At 34.3% G+C, this 19811-nt stretch overlaps 1 protein-coding gene across 1 annotated transcript in view; it reads left to right on the top strand.

The window, feature by feature from the left end:
* Nucleotides 1-8450, top strand: part of LOC145662968 (uncharacterized) — a 35134-nt gene extending 26684 nt beyond the window's left edge. The window contains exons 3-4 of the mRNA XM_081729050.1: nt 797-1771; nt 8174-8450. Coding sequence (XP_081585176.1) covers nt 797-1771; nt 8174-8199 — 1001 coding nt within the window. The 3' untranslated portion in view covers nt 8200-8450. The remainder of the gene's footprint in view (nt 1-796; nt 1772-8173) is intronic.
* Nucleotides 8451-19811: the final 11361 nt, after the last annotated feature.

Here is a 19811-nt window from a genome sequence, read left to right on the forward strand (position 1 = left end):
CTTTCTAAAATTTAAAATTTATTTTAAACAATGGTTACGAAACAAGATTATTTGAAAAGTTTTAATCTTGTAAGTGCTATTTTACATAAAAAGTTAGAATAGGGGTTTCTGAAGACGTAAATCTATTCAAACAAAACAGGAAAAATTTTATAAAACTCAAAATTTCGAGAACTTACAGTAGATTTTATGTATTCGTTTGCTATTCTATAACATATCTATTTAAAAACTATAAACACTTACGTAAATAAATAAATTAAAAGATTCAATAATCATTTTATATGCATGACGTCATCATGTCGTACTAGATAGTTGGCTGAAAAAATGATACTGTTTGAATAAAAATATTCCATTCTTGCACGAAAACAGTGTTAAGTGCCAAGATTAATCCTTAGTGGTCATGAAAGGTCACAATATTTTTTGTTTATTTCTTGTTTACTCGTTATTGTATGTTTTATGTTGGATTACACAATCTACTTACAAATAATTTGTGGGAGAAGAGATTAAAGTAACTATGAAGCTACTGTGCAAATAATTTCGTCAGATGACAAACTTTCTATCACTCGTTACCAGTGGTATATAGAAGGTGATGCCTGAGAATCCCAAACACGATGTTATATTCTTCCTTTCCTATATATAATAATCAGAACCCTTTTCGACCAATATTTTCTAGAACTTTCAAACTTCTTTTTTCTCTGTTGTCGTTGTCAGAATAATAATCTACAGTTGATCAGATTATAAATAAGTAACTGTGCATATGAAAGCCTAATACTTCTAATTATTTGATTATTTATTGCAGGTTTCCCTAGCGTTAGTTATGGCGTACCAAGCTATGCAAGTGGTCATGGTGGTTACAGCATTGGAGGAGGAAGCCATGGTGGAAGTAGTTTTGGAAGTTTTAAGGGTCTGTCAAGTGGAGGCTACGGAAGTGGCGGTGGATTAGGAAGTTTCAAGGGAATCCACAGTAGTGGTGGATATGGAGGCGGAGCATTTAGCATAGGAAGCCACGGAGGAGGTTTTAAGGGAATAAGCAGTGGTAGTTATGGCGGTGGAGGAAGTTTTGGAGGATTTAAAGGGTCGAGTCTTGGTGGCCATGGAGGTTACTCCTTGAGCAGTTTCAAAGGAATTGGAGGAGGATTAGGCGGGTACAGTAGTGGAGGATATGGAGGAGGATTTAAGGGTATAAGTAGCGGAGGACATGGTGGGTATAGTGGCGGAGGGTTCGGAGGTGGATTTAAGGGTATAAGTAGTGGAGGATACGGCGGCGGAGGATTCGGAGGGGGGCATGGAGGATACAGCAGTGGAGGGTACAGTAGCGGAGGATTTGGAGGAGGATTCAAGGGTATAAGCAGCGGAGGATACGGTGGCGGAGGATTCGGAGGAGGACATGGAGGATATAGCAGTGGAGGGTACACTAGTGGAGGATTCGGAGGAGGGATCAAAGGTATAAGCAGTGGAGGATATGGTGGCTATTCATCTGGAGGCTACAGTAGTGGGTTTAAAGGTATCAGCAGTGGAGGTTTTGGAGGCGGATTTAAAGGTATAAGTTCAGGTGGATATGGAGGCCTCGGTGGACATAGCGGTGGGTACAGTTCTGGTGGACATGGTTCAAGTATCTCACTTGGTCATGGCGGTGGATACAGTTCTGGCGGTCATGGCTCAAGTATCTCACTGGGTCATGGCGGTGGATACGGAGGATTCAGCAAGGGCCATACTGACTTTAGCTCTACAGGATATGCCAGCGGACCAAGTGGATACGGTAAATCATATACAAGTAAGTTTCTTAATTGCGCTTCCTTGAGAACATTATGTTCCTTTCATGAAGCTATTTCTAAGTATTAAGTCAAAATTGAGTCCATTAAATGCTATATTGTTATAAAGAGATAAGATTTTGTTCCTAAATGGGAAAAAGAGGCAGTTTCTGTAATCCAAAAATTTTTTATTCTTGATTTAGAAAACATCCAATGACAATATTCCAATAAATTGGAGATATGATATTTGAAATCCTAACTAAGAATAAGAGAATATGTGTTTCAGCATTTTCTGAAATTCCGCTCCTAAAGGAAAAAAGGACGACATATTTTAATATAGAAATCTCGCACTACTTACTCAAAAGTTTCAAATGTGAGGATTCACTTATATTGGAGATGTAAAATTCGGTATACAAACTGTCGATTTAAGATAAAGGAATTTGTTTCCGCGTTTTCTGAAACTCTACTCCTAAAGAGAGAGAGAGAGAGAGAGGCTATTTCTATTTATAATATTAAGATTTCCGATTATTTATTCAGAAAACTCTTTTGTGAATTTTTGCTCAAGTTGGAGTTCTAAAACACTGGCACGTAAAGTCAAAATTAAAAGCAAAGCACTTCATGTTTCAACGTTTTCGATCATTTTGCTCCTAAAGGAGGCAAATAAGTGCAAGCTGACTATTATATGAAAGAGTAACAGTGACTTACTTATCAACATCCAGATCATATTACTGTATCTAGAAAAGCGATATTGAGCAGAAACCTTCTCTTATTATGTGAGCAAGGATTAATACACATGTATCCCATAAGGAACGCAATTTTTAAAATGTCCGCCATTTCTGTTCTATTAAGTTGGCAGCACTGAACGTTACACGATTTTCATCTATTGTTTTTGTGGTTAGTAGTCACGGGGCACCAAATGTGCATGATCGTCATCTTTTTTCTGGACTGGTAGGAATGCAGTGCTTCAAGACATAGCAGCGTGTTGTCGTAGTGAAAACTCACTACAAATGTGGTGAATTTCTACCCGTACAGAAAACAAATGACGATCATGAGTTATTCGATGCTGTCGATACTAACCACAAGGACAATAGATGAAAATCATGTAACGTTCAGTGCTACCAATATACTAGAACAGAAATGGCGGGCATTTCAAAAATTTCGTTATTTATAGGACACCCTAAAGACGTATCGTAAAGGAAGTAAAGCTTCTTTTGAAGAATATCTTATCGATCCATGAAGGACAGAAGATAAAATTCTGCGTATAAACTTTTCATTATACATTAGGGTTTGTACCGAGACCGAGAGTGACGCTTATAAATCGAGACGAGACCGAAACTCAACACACAGAGACTTACTCGAGACGAGGTCAAGATCGATACAGACGCTTGTAACTTAAAGCGATACAGAGACGAGACTAAGTCCAGTTAGGAAAACATAGGTCTCGTCTAAAATATTGACAAAAAAAAAAAAAAAAAAAAAGATATTGAAATTATCTTTACTCAAAATTCGTACACTGTTACGTTACATATAAGATGGTGGAACAATTTCTCTTTGATGGCCGAAGTCATGGGCGTATACACTTGAGGAAGGTGATAAATGGCACCTCTGATCATGTGATATATCGAAAGTATTTTAAACAGCACACAATTCTGAGATGGGTTCAATAAATTTTATTCTATTTCCAATCATTTTAATTACTCAAAGAGCATGTTGGCAACATTGCGAAATGTAATGGGTTCACGGTGCCTCAGTAGTGGAGCGCTTATCTCTGGCGCGTAGGGTCTCTGGTTCAATCCCCGGTCACGTAAGTTTGTGATGGACAATGTCGTGTCCGTGGGTTTTCTCGGAACACCCCCATTTTCTTCTACATTTAATTCCATCAATTCTTCTATCAACATTCACTTGCCTTAATTGCCCGTCTCCCTTGGCCTTAAGGGCATAATATCGCGACGTTAAACTGAAAGCTTTCAACCTTAAAGCGAAATGTAATTTCCTAAAGCAAACACATGAGGTTCCAACAATATTCTTCCACATAGTTTAGATATAACCCAGGAATGAATATATCTCAAAATTCTTGTTGTTTTAATAACCCCGCTCGTATAAATAACGATACCAAACCTTCCTTTAGCCTTTCATGGGCAATGGGAAGTAGACCCTACACTACCTGCCAAAGAAGTTAAGCCCTTATTTGCTCCACTGGAGACTGTTATTCCCATTACAACTATGAATCTTTTTCAATAGAGGAATGGGAATTGCATTCGAATAATTATTTTTAAAAATGTTTAGTATGCGTTCGTAAAATGGGAGAAAAACTATTGTCCTATCACTTAAAAAAAAAAAGTGTGCCCAAGACGGTTAAAACTCAAATTGAAATTCGAGTAGAAATTTTGGAATAGGGTAGAGCAAGATCATGGAAGGAAAAAGGAGCATCAAATTAAATCAGAGAATAGTTAAGAGCTATTAACCATTATTTTACGTATAAAATGTGTCTGATAGGGATGTTCTTACTAAGCCATAAAAATCAAACATTCTTTTTGTCTTTCTTTCTTTATCTCTATGCGGACTGTAGTTTGGGATATTTGTTGTGAAATTACGGATTCTAAGTTGTGCAAATGCTCAGTAGTATGCTTAGTAACTGTATAGGATTACACTGTTAAAATTAATATTATTACAGCAGTGGTCCCCCCCCTTCCTCATGTCCATGACCTTAATTGTCTATCCGTAGGTGTTCTTCCATGAAAAAAAAAACTTTTGGATTAATTTTTACACCCCCTCAAACATATTTATATAGATTTTTAACCCCCCTCAAATATTTCAATGACGTAGTTTGCGTCATAGCCCCCCTTTGTGGGCACCCCTGATTACAGTACTAATAATAAATCAAACAAGTGTATCGTGACGTTCAGTAAAATGTGCCGTCGATTATAAAAGTTTTTGGAACCACTGCTTTAATCTATAATTCAAAATTATTTTCTTGGTTTTAGAATTTCAAAGGGAAACCACTTCCAGTAAATTCAGTGAATAATAATATAAAAACAATTAAATTTGTATCTTTTCATTGTTAAACAGACTCTCCCATATGCATGAAATGAGGAAACGTATTCTCATGTTTACTCTGTGATATTCTTAATATCTTACTTAATTCAGTAGTTGTAGTTCAGAACAGGTACACGAAAGCAAAATGTACAGATACGTTCTCCATTTGGGTCAGGTCCAAGGAGAGTACAGCTCTATACTTCTATGATCTCGGGATCGATAGGAGTTCATGTGCATTACGTAACGTGCCTGATATTCTGCTGTGAAAATATCAGTCAAAGAAGAACGTATCGGATAATAAATTAAAAATCGTAAAATTTGAATTTCGGTTCAATTAAATACACTCTTACTGCTATCAACTGATATTATCTGGTAAATGGTATTAATTAACATTCATTCAACAGGAAGGGTACTCAAATTAGTATTGGAGTTGATTAATTCGAATTTAATTGTATTACGTATACTGAGATTATGTAACACTAGATTTATTGCTTAAAGTCGGGTGTTAATTAATAGTTGGATTTTATCCAAGGCTTGATACATCCACTGAGGACTGAAATCGGGAACACACACTTAGAAACCACCAGTATAATTAACTTAACTATGAAGAAGTACGCGACCAATCAAGAATGAAGTGAAAAAATAAGAATGGTACACATAATAGTACTACTTAAAGATTTTTAAATTTTCACACAATTTATTTGTATACTATCTAGACAAGATCGAGACTTGGACAGGCATCTGTTTCTCGAGACGAGACCGAGAACAAAACGCTGGTCTTCGACTCAAGACGAGACAAAGATCGAGATAGATATTTGTCAAGCGAGACAAGACCGACACTATATGAAATCTCCTCTCGATACCATCGCCGTTGTAAATAACTGAAGCCATGTTTAAGCGCTTCTGCTCCTATAGGTTCAAAGGGACTAATTTCTATAATATTAAAACTTTCTACTATTGATTTACGAAATGTCAAATGTAAGGATTCGCTTAAGATTAAGGTATGAAATTTGATATTAGACCCTATCATCTTTAACTAAAAATAAAGGAAAATGTGTATGAGCATTCTAAATGACTTTAAGAACTTTTTAGAATGTTACTTATTCAATAGCCATTGATTATCCTCAATTTGGTGTGACATTAAATAGTATGCGTATTTTCTTCCTTCTATTATGTTTCCATGTAATGACTTTTACTAGGTTAATAGTATAGTAAATTTACGTTATTTTTTTTAACTTATGTTTGCTTATGTACCATTTTTAACTTCTTATTTTTATTATTATTATTACTTTCAACATTTTTTCAGTTATTATTACTCTTCGTTTTACTTTCTTCTTCATGATATTAACTTCTTATTTATAGTGTAATTATTTAATATTTTTATTACTTTGAATACTCTTTTTCAATTATTATTACTCTTTTAGTTTTTTTTTCTTGATGACAATATTTTTAGGCGTCAGAACAGTCTTCACTGAATCTCGCCCCCTTCAATAAAGGCATTCGAATTTGAATATGAATTTTCGGAAATTCCGCTCTTTCGAATTCCCAAAGGGAAAGATGTCAATTTCTATAATATCAAAAGTTCCTATTCTTTATTCGGAAAATTCCCAATTGAATGCTTTGCTTAAGTTGGAAGTTTAAAATTCGCCATTCGAACTCTTAGTTACAAATAAGGAAATCAGCATTTTCAAAATTATGTTTCGGGGAGGAGGGGTTAGAGAAGTAGGTAATTTTTATAATATTAACATTTTCCACTATTTATTGAGAAAATACCAAATGTGAGGTTTCACTAAGTTAAAAGTATGAAATTCGTAATATAAATTCTTAATTTAAAATAAGAGTATAGTATGTTTCATTCTTTACGAAAATTACTCTCTTAAGGGAGAGAAAGGAGTAAATCCTAAAGTATTAGAATTTTCGACTCTGTTCAGAAAATGTGAACTGTCAGATTTTGCTTAAGTTGAAGATCTGAAATTTGGTATATGCATTATAAACTAATAATAATAATAATAATAATAATAATAATAATAATAATAATAATAATAATAATAATAATAATAATAATAATAATAATAATAATAATAACCATTTTCGAATATTTTGCTCTTAAAGGGGAAAATAACAGCAGTCTATATCGTTAAATGAAAGGTAAGTAACTTTCTCATGAACGTCCAGTCCATATTTCTATTACATTCAGAAGCGTGATAATTGGACAGAAAAATTATTTCGCTACAAAGTGTAAACAAGATACTAATATTTTCTCTACATAGCCACATAAGGGTAAAGAAGGTACTTTCCCTTTTTCTTTTTTTTCTTTCTTTCTTTTTTTTCTTTTCTTTTCTTTTTTTTTTGCTTGTTTTATTTCAAGAATAGAGTATCTTATACAAGTCCCTGAAATTAGGAAGATGCAACTTGGCCTATATGTTTCATATTAAATATAATTTATCAATTGATCATTTTCAAGAAGGTTTCTCTTAAATGTTGTAAAGGGACAACTTTTATAATATTCAATCATTTATATCTATGCGTACTATTACATAAAAATGTGAAAGTGATTTACTTATCAACACCAGACCACATTACTATGGCAAGAAATGCGAAATATGAGCAGAAAATTCTTTGTCACAAAAGCGAAAAGACTTTTATTAATATTAATATCATTGATATACCTATCCTACGTGGGTAAATGTACTTCGAGTTTTTGTAAGGAACAAAATACTTCACAAATTCCTAAAGTTAATGAGGTGCAAATCGGCATACTAATTATAAACACCTCATTATAAATAACCCAAAACGCATTTCAGTATTTTTCGAAAATTTCGTTATTGAAGATGAAAAGGGACGAAACACATATTATGTTAAAGCTTCTGTTTTTTTTATTCGAAAAGTTTCAAATATAAGGATTCAGTGAAGTTGGAGATGTAAAATTCAATTTTCAAACTTTTAATTTAAAAACAAAATAGAAGATAATAAGTTTTGTATTGTAGCGTTTGGAAAGTTTTGCTCCTAAATTTTGAGAAAAGGTACAATTTCTATTTTCTTAAAATTTTCCGACTTTTTAATTCAGAAACTGCTGAATATGAGGATGTGGAATTCAGTATAAAAATTTTCATTAAAAATTAGAAAATTGACATGTTCCAATGTTTTGGAAACTAATCTCTGTCCTAGATCGGAAAATTTCTATAATATCCAAATTTTCAAACTACTTTATTGTAAACTTTTGAAGAACATTCACTTCAGTTACTAATGAAATAAAAGAAAATCATAGTCTTAGCTATTATATAAAATTTCAGCTATAATTACTCAGCATATTGTAAGAATTTCATTACAAAATCTAATTCATTAATATATACAAATAATGTAATTATTTTTTTTTCCTTTTTGTGCAGGGCGTTATACTAAAGGATATTACTAAGAAAACGATGTATGCAGTTTAAACGATTGCCTTCCTCTAGAAGCTGTGATAACGTCGAAGTATTTTTTCAAGAAGAGTTTGTTTTGCTTTCATTGTGAGCTGCAATTGAAGAATGGGTCCAATGCTGAAAAAAGAAATCATTGAATTTTGTGCTATCTAATTTATTTATTATAACAGATGATTGTTTTACTAATTTGTAATTTTTGTTACCATGCGTTTCATATTCTATTAAATAAATTTTTAAAAAACTATCACGTATGTATAGTGATTTAACTTGTGAAAATTTCAGAATCATCATCATCAATAATAATAATAATAATAATAATAATAATAATAATAATAATAATAATAATAATAATAATAATAATAATAATAATAATACAGATAAATGACAATTAACTGCTTGGCTTAAAAAAAAAAAAAAACTGGACTCTTCTAAAACAGTAGGATTCATGATGGCTATCCAGGACCGAATGAAACCAATTCAAAACTACTGTACATACATACTGAAGCAAGAAGTACCGCCTGAAAAATGCAAAAAATGCGGAGACTTATCAGAAACTATTGAACACATCACAGGCTCATGCTGTATAATGGTTCCCATAGACTATCTAAAAAGACACAACAATGTTGCAAAAATCATTTACCAGTTTTTAGTACATAACATGGAATTAATTGCTGATGACAAACCATACTACAAATACCAATCAAGTCCAGTGCTTGTAAACGATAAATGCAAACTCTACTGGGATCAAGAAATAAGAACGTATGTCACGGTACCTGCAAATAGACCTTACATCATTGTTATCAATAAAATTGATCAAGAAGTAACCCTCATAGATGACGAAATCAAAAAGCTATGGAAACGTCAGAAAGTTACAGTGAGAACAATCATTATCTCAGCTACTACAATTGTCCATGAAAGTGCTGTGGTCTAACATGGTCTAACAAACCTGCAAAAATCAGTAATACTCGACACTTTTCATATTGTCAGGAAGTTCTTTGGAGAAGAACTCTTGAAATAATCTGCACTTGACAGAGTCGGCCGTCAGATTATTAAGCTGAAGCCGGTTTGAACCGAGATACAGCAATAATATTATTAATAATAATAACCTGAAGGCTATGAATAATATTAACCTGAAACATATGGAAAAGTTATGTTTAAAGTTTATTACTTCACAAAGGAAGACAAATGACTAGTGAACATTTTTATGCAATTATATCTAATAAGGTGAAGGTAAACAATACAAAACCACATTACCATGTTATTCTCTATAGGTAGGGCCTATACAACGTATACACATCTACTTTTTTGTACACCTTTTATGCATATACCTAAGGTATCTAAAATGACAGACATAGTAATTTGCTGTTTTCCACTAAGAATTCATTACCTCTAAGCCTCTTTGCTACAAACCTACCTCCGATCGCTAAAGATAGGGTTGGGTCCCTCGCTTCCCGATGGATGAGAAAATAAATTCACTCTAGAAAGCTGACCTGGTAGAAGTGATATATTGGAAATGGTACAAGAATTTTAAAATATTAAATGGTGATTTGTGAACAAACAGTGTAATCTGTTCCAGCACGATGAGCAATAAAAATGACAAGTCACTAATAGAGCAAGTCACTTTTAAAACAGAAGACATGAATTACGTATGGAATTAATAACTGTACTTAGTATTTAATAGCTCCTTGATTATTCAACTACACAATAAGAAAAATAATATTATGGGAAGAGCACAAAAACACAATTGGAGCACGAGAAAACGTAACAGGCTTATTTACAACATCTAGAATATATGAAATAAGACTATTTTTTTCAAACACAAGGAGATGATAATATTTGAAATATTTGTCAAATCTAGCAATTATGTAACAGTTGATTTTCATTTTACATTTTTGAAATAACGGTAGACTTCCGAACTACTTGGGCTCAATATTCTAACCAAAAGCGACAGATTTAATCAATTCCGGTTTGAATAGGCGGATAAGAAGAAAATGATGGTATTAGGAACCCTATTTTGTTTCTTTATATTTCAAAAATCGGATTTCAAGTTTTTTCTTTCAAAATTTTATGAAAACTTAAACTACAACATTTCACGAACTAGTGTTAAAATATAAATACTTTTAATCAGTTTTAGGATATGAAAAATGATTAAAATCAAGGGAACTCATTTTGTGGGAAAAGTTTATTGCTGGTAATACGTATACTGATAAAGACACGAAGTGCAAATCCATTTCTTGAGATTCAAATCCATTTTAAAAATATTGCTTTTTTTAAGCGTTTCTGCTCTATTGCTATTGGCATTGAAACAGGAAATGGTAGATTTCTCAGGTTTTTCTAAAAACCGGAAACCGGTTATTAGAAAAACCGAAATCCGAAAACTGATATTACGGTTTTCTCCAAAACCCGTTGTTTTTCACCGGAACCGGTTTCTGTTTTCTACAAAAACCGGTTTCGGTTTTTCAAAACCGGTTCGGTTTTCACCGAAACTTTTGGAAAACATATAATACTATTTCTGTGGAAACGAAATCGGTTTCCAGAGAACAACGAAATACTATTCTGGTCAGAAATAGAACCAATTTTGGAAAAGCGGAACCGGTTTTGAGGAAAACCGAAACCGGATCCGGTGAAAAGCCAAACCGGTTTTGGAGGAAACCGATAACCAGTTCCGGTGAAAACCGAACCAGTTTTGAAGAAAACCAAAAACCGGTTCGGTGAAAAACTGTTTTCTTGGAAATTTTCAAAAACCGGTTTCGGTTTTCCTAAAAACCGAAAAGCCGGTTTTTGTGTCCACCACTAATTTGTACTACTTCCGGTTTGAATAGAGAGATAAAACCAGAGACGAAATTTATTTTTAGAATGTTGGATACCACAAAATTATTTATTGTTTTTTCTTACCGTTTTTGCTCGGATACTCGTCGACAAGCGGATGGATTCTACCTATAGTCTGTAAGACTTCCATTTCTTATATATAGCACAGCTTGTAAATCTGATTGAATATTTCTTATGAAATAACATAACCGATAACTATCATAATATTGTGTAGCAAATCAATATATTGGGTTTAATACGTAACTGCAATATGTCAATGCATTATTGAACGAACAAGGAAACTACAGTTTTGTTTGTATGTCTACTGCAATCTATATATCGTATACATTATTATTTTCGTGTAGACTATATAGACACTTAAATAAAGCATAGACTTAAATATGGGTATGAAATCTATTACTCTACGGAGAAGGGTGAGTTTTGGAAAATAAATTATTCTTAACCTGTATATTTTACCAGAAACTAAAGTAATAATGTAGGAATAAGACAATTTAATGTAAAGGGGCCTCGGTGGCTCAGTGGTAGAGAGTTCACCTCTGGTGCTTGGTGTCCTGGGTTCGATCCCAGACCACGCCAAGTGAACTTTGTGGTGGACAAACACCGTGTGCGTGGGTTTTCTCGGGGTTCTCCCGTTTCCTCCCACTTTCTTCATTGCACCATTTCATTCATTACTCATCATCACCGTCTCCTTTAGCCTAACCGGCATAACCGTGGGACGTAACACTCATTTCATTTCAACAATTTAATATAAAGCCAACTAACATGAAATATGTGGACATGCAACGGTTACAAAGGTTGAATACAGTTTTTGTAAGCTTATCAATTGTATCATAAGCATCAGTCGTCCGCTAATAATGCCCTAACCCTTCATGTTACTCGCCTGCCTCCGCTTTTCAGGTTTAAACGCTTCATTACACTGATTACATTACTACACGCTTCATTTCATCGAAAACACCACATTGACTGCAAATTAGACCTAGTTAGAGTTTCACATCTATTACACTATTTGTTTGTACGTGGAAGTTTGAGATACTAAAGATATATGGGACGTGAACCAACAATTTGACCTGAAATCCGAATGTACGCAATGTGCTCACATTCTTATTAATCTCCCACCAGGTATCGAACGATAGACCAGGTGTACCAATGGCATATGTGCTAGCTATTAGATTAACAGACAGGGCGGTGCATTCAAACTGTTAGGGACCGACCCAAAGTAGTCATTAATGATCGACTGCCTACCTGTGCGTGTAATTCTGGATTTGATTTCTGATTGGAGTATTTATAGTTCAGATTCAAAATTAAACAGTTGGTCCTGTCTTACATAGCCTCGATCTTATAAAGAAAGCCCAAACTCCTACCTAATTGTACACTATCGGAGCCGCAGCGGCTCAGCCCCTAACAGCACAATGACACAACTAGCATATACCTATCATGTTCCCTCAGGTACAGGGGAATGTGTCCAGTATGTGCCTTATGTACCCCTGAGAGAGAAGTCACATGGATGGCAAGTGATAGTCACAGTCTATGTCCGCTCCTAGGCACATGCCTGACATGTACCTGGAGAACGTGCCTAGTATGTTCTAGGTATGTTCTCCATGCCGTAAGCGTCAATGAACCACAAAATTACTCCCCCAAAATATGTTATATCGCCTATATGCGTACTGTGCTTACATTAAGGTGAGTCTTAAAAAACACTTTAAAGAAAGCATGTACTGCAGGGTGGACGCGAACCAAAAACGTTTGGATTACTAGCCGCGTGCTCTACCGACTTGGCCATGGAGACCATGAGGACATTGTCGTTTGTACAGGGATAAGTTTTTGAGGTTTTTGAATTTGGGTAATCAGAGTGCTCCTTTAACCGCGTATATTCCACTATAACCGTTTGGGATCAGATAAAATCTACTCGTCATGTAATTTTATAACAAAATGATGAGTGTCTATTTACTTTATTTCATGGTTTTTCCATATTCACTTTCAAATGATCGGCGACAACTGCCATCTAATAAAGTTGATGCGTTTGTTACTTCTAGTACACAATCGCTTAAAAAAAGAAGCAACAAATTCATCAAATGTGGGAGATGAATTTAGAACACCTAAATGTAGCATGCATAGCACATCTTGTGCTGTAGGGTATCTGAAACAGTACGTACATAAAGGACGTATCTAGAACATGACAGATATAAGTCTCAAGTGACGACATAAAAACAAATGACTGTTAGAGTGCGAAACAGACGGGTAGATAAATGCTATGTTTGTGCTACATAGTTGCAAATATCAATTAGGTGTAGCAAGTACCTAAAACTGTAGGTAGCTGAAGTACATACTTAGCACATGAATATCATATGAGCCAAATGTCGGATACCTAAAAAGTAGCTGGGGCAAATTAATGGCACATGTCTAGCATTTCCTGTGCTGTTAGGGAGTGGTAAGGTCTTCACCTCTGATGCGTAGGTTACCGGATTTGATTCCGACTCGACCAAGTGGGCATTGAAGTACACAAATTCCGTGTGCATGGGTTTTGTAGAGGTTGTTCTGTTTTCTCCCATTTTCTTTATTTTATCATTTTATCCACTCTCATCATCACTGCCTTTTCTAGCCTATAGGGCTTAATCTTGGGAAATAAAAGTAAAAGCTTTCATTTCATGTTTCCAATCGATGAATAGGTCCAAATGTGATAATGGAGGATTTAGGGTTTAGGAATTAGACTTTTGGGCTTTTGGTATTTATAGCCATGTTTGTCCGTCACGTATGAGGAAAGGGAAGGAAGGAAGCGGCCTGGGACCTATATGTTAGGTACCATACCCGCATTTGCTTGGTGTGAATGAGGAAACCCAAGAAAACCTCATTCAAAATAGCTGAAAAAGCTTATATATTTTTTCGATCGAGTTCCCTCCGGGAACCGAACCCGGGACTGCTCGCACCAAAGACAAGAGCGTTAGCGACTACACTACGCCGACGAGTCTGATCATGAAAGAAGGTTTTAAGTACTATAAACAATCAACAACTTTAAGAACAGAAAATGAAAACTACATTTCGGTACATATATTAGGGGATCGTGGGGCATAATGGGGAAGCTAAGATATTTGCTTGTATAAATTGGTAACCAATATCTCAATTGAAATAATTTTTTTGCGGTAGACGCGTTGAACATTTATTGTAATATTTCAATCAGTAAATCCTTTCAATAATCTTATTTTGGACCTTTTTGCTTAGCTTGTTCCAAAAATGGCTCTTATCCCCATTATGCCCTCTATATGGGGCATAATGGAACATTGGATTTCAGTCAACCCCATTATGCCCCTACCCCATACTGCCCCGTACACTATTACATCTATAGGCCTAATATCCAGCTCTAATATAGACTTATCATTATAAAACAACAATATATGATTACTATTATACAACACAACTTGAATTTTATGAAATATTTATTAGACTCAATAGTCAAATATAACAAAAGATGTGTACTCTTTTTTTTAAAAAAAAAATGCTCATAATTACTTCAAAACGTATAAGGTACATTCTGAATTAGGCATTATTAAGAAAAATAAAAAAATGTGATCATTGGGAATTGTACTACAAAATTTATGCAGATTACATCGCACTATTGTCAGTTAAATCTTAATATTTCCTGACATCAAATCAACATAAACAAATTTTGAAATTGAGCATGAAAAACAAGACTGCGAATTCGAACCTTATATATGAATTTATACGTTGAAATCAAAAATAGACAAGTATACAGTACAACTATTAAGTCTGAAGTAGATGTGAAACATTGGTAGAATCATGCTTTTTCTAACAGAATTTACAATAGTATTCAATTTCATCGTCATCGCTAACAACCCCGGCACACGAATTGTGGGCTCACTGATGACATCTCGTGCATGAAATCCAGCCCTCATTAGATTTGGACCAAAGGTTGCCACAATGAAGACAAGCTGAGTCATCGTCTTCTTCATCGGACGAGCTTGATGACTCTTTAACTAGTTTCCTTTTTCGACCATTCTTTGGTAGGCCTTTGTTTGAGGTTGGTTGCGCTATAGTAAGTTTTTTTCTATACACCTTTGATTGTTTGGAATTTTCTTGAGCTAATTGAAGTTCCTTTTTGTACGGACATGTAGTTAATATGGCTGCTTTACTTCTTTTGCGGTTTGTACGTTTTGTCCCTTGCTTAATTTTTGGAATAGCTATTATGTTTCGAGGCAAAGCAGAAGGAAAACTTGATATTGATGGAGTTTGTTCTTTATAAGAGCATCCGGGAATTTCTGCGTCAATCGAAGATTCAGATGTATTCGACTGTACGCTTTGTGCGTGCGGTTTGAAGAGTGAGTTGCTAGGTGCAATTAGTGTAGGGTTTTCATTTCCTACTGACTCAGTGACATTTAGGCCTATGTCTGTATCAGCAGGTAGAAAGTCTTCATCTGTAAGCACATTCATGTCCAAAGGCCAAATCCCAGTTTTCTTGAAGGCGTTAATTGCGTTCAGCATTGATGCTGCTCGCAAAAATGCAGGGCCAAAGAGTTGAGAGATGACTTGGAGCATAACAACTTTTGGGTAATTGGTTCTAATCCATTTTCTAACCTCATCTTCATAGAACTTGCTGAGTGGCCTCATAAAGCCGACGTCAAGGGGTTGAAGTCGGTGAGAGCACTGAGGAGGCAGACAAAGCAAAACGACTCCATTTTCTCTTGCCATGTCAATTAAGTCCAAGCTTTTAGTGTGGGCGCTATGACCATCCAGAAGAAGAAGAACTGGTTTACTTGTAGATGCTCCTGAAAACATTAGAATTTTCTTGAACCATGTGAGAAAGAGTTCTTTTGTAATCCATCCAGTAGTACTAACTTCTGACCATGATCCAAGTGAAAGGCCCATCTCAAATTTCTGCTGCATCCTTGCTCTAGGATAAATCATCATAGGTGGCATGTAAGCTCCAGCAGCTGGACAACAAATTACTGCAGTAACCATTTCTCCTCTCTCTGTTGAAGTTACAGATCCAACTTGACGTTTCCCTTTTTCTGCGACAACCCTTGTATGTCCTTTAGGATTCACGGTTATTCCGGTTTCATCTACATTATAAATATTTTCTGCAGAGAAATGTTCATCAATGACTCCAGCCAAAAGCTCAAAAAACTTGGAAACAGCTACCTTGTTGAACCCCATCACGCGAGCTCCCGATGTAGATTCTGGTTTACGAAGTGTTATTTCAGGGTGACGCTTAATAAATCGTCTTAACCAGTCAATTCCAGCCTTTTTTCTTCTTTGCTGAAAGGAAATTGTTGAATTTTGTTTCTTTCTGCCAATTGAAACGCTAGTTCTCTCAGTTCATTGCCAGTTAGACCAAAAAGTCGCCTCTCCATTTTCACTAAATAATCTACTAACTCGCACTCCTGTTCATAGGTAAACACAGGCTTGAAATGTTCCACTTGTTTCTGGAAAGATCCAGGGTTTTCTCATTCCTTGTTAAACACCGCTCCAGCGTAGTCTGGGGAACGTTGAACTGCCGGGAAGTTTTATAATATCCCGTTTTACCACGTATTACACTCTCGATAGCCGCCTTCATCTTTTCTTCCTCCCAACTTTGCCTCGTTGATTTCCTTTTATATGTGTGAACCATCCTAAAATGACAGCAAGCAAGAGCTTATGTAATCCCAGCATTAACAAGAAATGTTTTGAGCTGGATAGTAAACTACACAATCGATACTCTTACGGGGCATAATGAGGTAATGGGGCAAAATGGGGTGGTTCCAATACCGTTTTGCCCCAGATGAGTTGTAGTGTTAAATAAACGAGTATCTCTGCTATAACCTACAATCCGTAAACCTCAAAAGTACACAACAAACACAGAAGAAATATTCTTTCAAAATATCAATAGTTTAAAAGTGTGTAAAAAATAACTTACCTTACCTTGACAAAAGAAAAATCCCAATGGTTATATGCCAAGCTCGAAAGCAAAGAACTGACGCACAGCACTGTTCCTTTTCAACTGATAAGAACGCTATTCAAGCGCGACAGCCCTTCGTCATTGAGAATGTTGTTTAGGTACTTATCGCTAGATTGCAGTAAATTACAGTTCGAAAAATACCGATACCCCGTTATGCCCCCATACCCCGTTATGCCCCACGTTCCCCTATCTCATCACTTTGTATGTAAAACTGACGTACTGACTAAATGTAAACCTGACTAAATTGCTTGCTGCGAGATTCAAACTGAATACTTCTTGTTAACGTGACGAGATTTAAGAGTTCACCTACATCAGTTTCTTCTAAGTATAATTTCAAATAATTACCTCCCTTCTGTCATATCTCATTGCATGTTATTGCATTTTCTTCTTGATTACTATCTTATTCTTCTTCATCTTTATTATTACTGTTACTATTATTATTATTATTATTATTATTATTATTATTATTATTATTATTATTATTATTATTATTATTATTATTATTATTATTATTATTATTAATATTATTATTATTATTATTATTATTATTATTATTATTATTATTATTATTATTATTATTATTATTATTATTATTATTATTATTATTATTTAAGCCTTTAAACGTTTCTTTTCCACTTTAGATTGTTTCCAAACAACAACGTGGTTAATTTAAGCACCTAAACACATATTGTCTTTCAAAAAAAAAAAAAAAAAAAATGTAAAAAAAGATAATTATGAGAAGCAATTATAAAGGTTAACATTACAAAAGTAAAATCATTATTAAACTGCTTTTCGTCACTGTGAGTGGGTTTTCTCGAGTTTTTCCTGTTTTCTCCCACTTTCATTATTCCAACATTTTACTCATTATCAACATCAACATTATCTCGTTTAGTCTACAGAGTATAACCGTGGAATGTAAAACTGATTATTTTTTTAAGTACTTTTCGTATGTTGTGCACTTATATTAGCCTCCAATTTATTAATCAAATAAAAGGTACGAAGCACTGCACTTATAATCAATCATGTGCTGCTGTTATTAATGAAGTACTTTCTTGTGAAATAGGAAACAAATTATCAAGTGTATATGGAAAATTTCCTCCAAATTAAATTCACCCTTAAAACTAAACTTTCCCTGTTAAAGAGCTATTAATGAAATTGAAATATGAATATAATCAAAAATTCCTAAGTCGTTTTTCGGAAAACCATCCGAAAAAAAAAAACAACAACTCAAGAACATACTATCCGTCGTAGATATTTTCAGGCCAATTAAATTATACCTAGAAATAATGGAATATTTATTAAGTTATTAATGGAATTTTTATTTATGAAATATAAACAATTTCACCTGAGTCGTTTTTGTGACAATCGTCCGACAAGAACTCATCCCCAAGAATAAATTACTCCACGTAGATTTTTTCAGGACATGTAAGCTATGCCACATTCTCAGATTACTAATGAAATATTTATTTATGAAATATGAACAAAATTGCCTGAGAAAATCGTCCGGAAAACCCATCTCCCAAGAATAGTACCCTTGATTGATTTTTACATTGCAATAGTTTACACCACATCGTGGGCTTATTAATGAGATACTGGTTTATGAAATACAAACAAAATTGTACAACGGCAAAAATGGCTCACAAATAGTAGTCTTTCATTCTCAGCCTCCAGTAAACTACCCTTATTTTAAAGAGTGGGAAGAACATCCGAAACCCCACCTGGAGAATCATATAAAAATATCTTTTCAGTTTAAAGTCTGGTTCAGATAAGTTGAACAGTATGGTCTCTAGGTAAGTGTACATCAGGATGAATGGACGAACAGATGGACAGATTTCGAAAAATCACTTTTTCGGGATCTATGGGCCATGAAAATTTGTTTAAATCTCGAATTCGATTTTTTTCACGAAGACCATATTTTCTTCTCTTTTTTCGACGCTCGGGAGTTAAAATGAAATAAAATATTTCGTTTTATGTCCTATAATTATGTCCTGTAAACTAAAAGGGACAAATGATTAATGAAAGTGCGTGATGAAATAATTGTGGAGATGGGAAATCTGGAGGAAACGGAAGAACTTCGAGAGTACTCGCAAATACGATGACATCCAATAAAAGTTTACTCGGACAGGGATCGAATCACGGATACCTCGCACAGAAGGTTACAGCTCCTACCACTAAGTCATTGATTCGCAGTAACAACCTATTTAGTAAACAGAAACATAAAATACATTGATACATTAACAAGAATTATTATTTGCACATAACCTACAACCTTTTTTTTCAGTTCCTGTTTCTTTCCCAGAAGTTATCACAATACCGTTTCTCTAGACTTATTTTATATTTCTAGTACCGGTATCTTCATTGAGAGTATATCTTTTCCTTAAGTTAGCCGTGGCAAGTGAAGTGGTCTTGTAATTTATTAGTCGGTTCTATCCTTCATAACCGCGGTATTGTATAAGGACACCAAGCACAAAAGCTCAAAATTTTCCTCTATTTGTATACAGAAACAAACTTCATCTTTAAAAGCAACATTACTAACAACTTCTACTTCTCATTACTATGTACTCTGAATGGCTACCACTAAAGGCCTTCCAAACTAGTACTTATTTTTACATAATTTTCCTATGGGTTATTGTCTACGAAATTTCCTCTTTTGTTATATATACAGTTCGTTGTAAATACCTCTCATACATTATTGCATATACATTACACTACAATTTGCACTTAATATATTATAACCATCTACCCATTACGAAATTATTATTATTATTATTATTATTATTATTATTATTATTATTATTATTATTATTATTATTATTAGTATTAGTATTA

This window comes from Thermobia domestica, chromosome 10, assembly GCF_964235325.1.
Source record: "Thermobia domestica chromosome 10, izTheDome1.hap1.1, whole genome shotgun sequence".
NCBI lineage: Eukaryota > Metazoa > Arthropoda > Insecta > Zygentoma > Lepismatidae > Thermobia > Thermobia domestica.